Source organism: Gavialis gangeticus, unplaced genomic scaffold (genome assembly GCF_001723915.1).
Source record: "Gavialis gangeticus isolate Ggan-Ray unplaced genomic scaffold, GavGan_comp1, whole genome shotgun sequence".
Taxonomy (NCBI): Eukaryota; Metazoa; Chordata; order Crocodylia; family Gavialidae; genus Gavialis; species Gavialis gangeticus.
The window spans coordinates 7,757,739-7,760,387 of NW_017728994.1; the positions used below are offsets into that span (position 1 = coordinate 7,757,739).

Below are 2,649 nucleotides of genomic sequence, written 5' to 3' on the forward strand. Positions count from 1 at the left end.
TAGTGCTAAAACACTCAACATCACCTTGCCTACCAAGGCATTGGTTCTGGTTCTTGTCTCTGCTCCTGCTACCATTGCTGGCCATCTATGTTATCTCATTGCTATTTCATATTGAAATATTTTAACAACCCTAGCAGCAGCAGGACATTGGCTTTACCTGAATTAGATTAGGGTGCTATGCCTTGTGGTTGTGTGATAGAGTTGATTGAGTAGCTTTAGTAATAGGTTAGACAAGGATGGGATGGTTTGGATACAGATGATCCTGCTTCAGGCAGGGGGCTGAACTAAATAACCTCTAGAGGTCCCCTCCAGCCCTACTTGTCTACAGTTCATGCACGATACAGATCCCACACCATCAAGAGGAAATATGTACACACACTCCAGTGGGTGCCAGTATTTCATCCAATTTTAATCCCCAGTTTATATTCAGACTTGCTAATGCCATGACATCCCTCAGGACGCACCCTCAGGATGCACCTCAGGATGCTATTACATTCCTTTAGATGAGCCACTTCCAGGAGGCATATAAACACATGATACCATGCATTTCTGTATATGAAAGGGGAATAATTCTGCTCTTTGTCTTAAAAAGACAAACCCTGACAAAATGTGATATGGCAGCATGAAGCATTAGCAATTTTTTTCCCCTTTGTTATAGATCCCCTGTAGCCTGTTAGGGTTTTTACCCCAAGTAGAAGAGAAGTTAGTAAAGCTGTTTCTTGTTTGCTTCCTCCTGCAGCAACATCTTCAGCAACAAGGGCAGTGACTGCTGTGGAGGCAGTTATTTATCTGCTTGCTGCAGAGCAACAGGGGGAAGTTACTGGCTTTGATACAGTACAATACAGTTGGAGTGGCTCGATGCTGGGTACAGTTATGTAAGGGCATTCTTTTCAATAGCAGTGCAGTTTCAGATATATTAAACTTTCTGCTGTAATGCCCTGACCCTGAGCTAATTCAGATGGAGGCCAATCATATAGTTTCTACCTTAAGGTTTCCTATAGCAACCATAACCATCTCTGTACTTCCCAGGTCAGTTAGATTTGTAGTATGAGCTATGTGGTGCCTTCTTCTCTTCTTTATATAGTTACAGCAGGTTTTGTTCAAGGTATAATTTTTATGATTATATAAAAATGTTACTCCAGTGGGGACATCCACTGCAGGCTCTTGTTAATTAGCTATAACATGAAGGCCATAAGAAGGATTAAGCATAGGTTTTACTAACAATAACAATACTATGCTTATGAACTATAGTCTTTCTATAAGGTCATAGAAGACATAGCAATCATGCCTGGCATTTGTCTAGCATTTTGAATACATAAAATGCTACATATTCCTTCTACCTCCTCTGGGAAGCAGATGAGAATGTTTTCTTCATAGTATTAGTATGAGGTATCAGTATGCTTCATTTTATGTATGGGTATACAAAGTTGGAGAGGTGAAGGGCCATGAAATCAATAATATTGACTGAAGCAGTATTAGATTAGAAATAGGAAATCAAATGTGCCAAACCACAGGCAGAAGCAGTATCTGGGCTATATCTAGAATGTATGACAAGTTCCTTGTTTCTTAAATTAGATAGACAATATTTCTTTCTTAAGTATTCACAGGTGGCTTATACACTGCTGGCCAATCATATCATAGTATTACTAAACTAACATTGCCCCACTTCACAGTGGACATCTCTACACATGTCCCTGACTGTGCATTTGGTACTGTTCAATCTGGTACTGCCGGTACTGTGCAATCCCAGCGGCGCATGGTTAGTTTTAGATGCTACATCACCATAGCAATGGTAATGTAGCAGTGGTATCACGGTTTGTGCCTACTGAAGCTACGCTGCCGTAATGAAAAGTTATGTTGCTGTAGCTCATTGCTACAGCGATGTAGCATCTCATGTAGACGTGCCCAGTGTGAATGTCTGGGCACTATAGTGACAGGTGCTGGAAAAAGCTTATCAAAACATTAAATGGATAATTTTTACAAACTCACCTGATCTGAATCATTGACTGTAATTTTCAGCCCCCTTAGGATCTCACCCTCTGGTGGGTGTTCATACATAGTCAGTTCAAACCGGTTCTGGGGCCCATTTTCTCCATAGAATGTTGGTGGATGATTGTTGAGGTCAACAATTCTTATAATCACTGTGGCAAAAGCATACACTGACACATTGCCCTCCGCGCTGAGTTCTGATGCCTACAATGAGGAAAAGATGCAAATAGGGACTTCTTTTTAAAAATGTATTTAGTTAAAAACATTTCTTCTCTCAGGTCCAGCTAAAACCATTATCTGCATGCACAAATCACATTGATATTTTGTACATGGACTAGAGGCTAGCATGTGAACTTACATTTGCTTCTGCCTTTAATTCCATTTTGGCAAGAAGCCTAACTTTGATATGAAGATTGAAGGTGAAATCATGTCAGTGAAAAATCTGCCAGTAACTGGTAAGGTAAGGATTTCAGTCTAGAGTTAAACACACTTGCAGAAATCATAGATGTACAAAGCTGTGATCAGTTAACTCAAAACTTAATAAAGAAATAAGGCCATGTATGCAGGAAAGGGCTTCACCATCCACATCTGTCTTAGAATCAAAACTGCTCCCTAGAGCTAGGGAAAGACATTCAAAAAGCCTGAGCCTGAACTGATTCA

General features: G+C 40.2%; 1 protein-coding gene across 4 annotated transcripts in view; it reads right to left on the reverse strand.

Annotated features, from left to right (window-relative positions):
* The window catches only part of CDHR1 (cadherin related family member 1), a 118,681-nt gene that overhangs the window by 38,484 nt on the left and 77,548 nt on the right, over window positions 1-2,649 (reverse strand). For all 4 annotated transcript variants that reach the window (XM_019502291.1, XM_019502289.1, XM_019502288.1 and 1 more), the window contains one exon: window positions 1,990-2,193. In XM_019502291.1, the coding sequence (XP_019357836.1) occupies window positions 1,990-2,193 (204 nt within the window). The remainder of the gene's footprint in view (window positions 1-1,989; window positions 2,194-2,649) is intronic.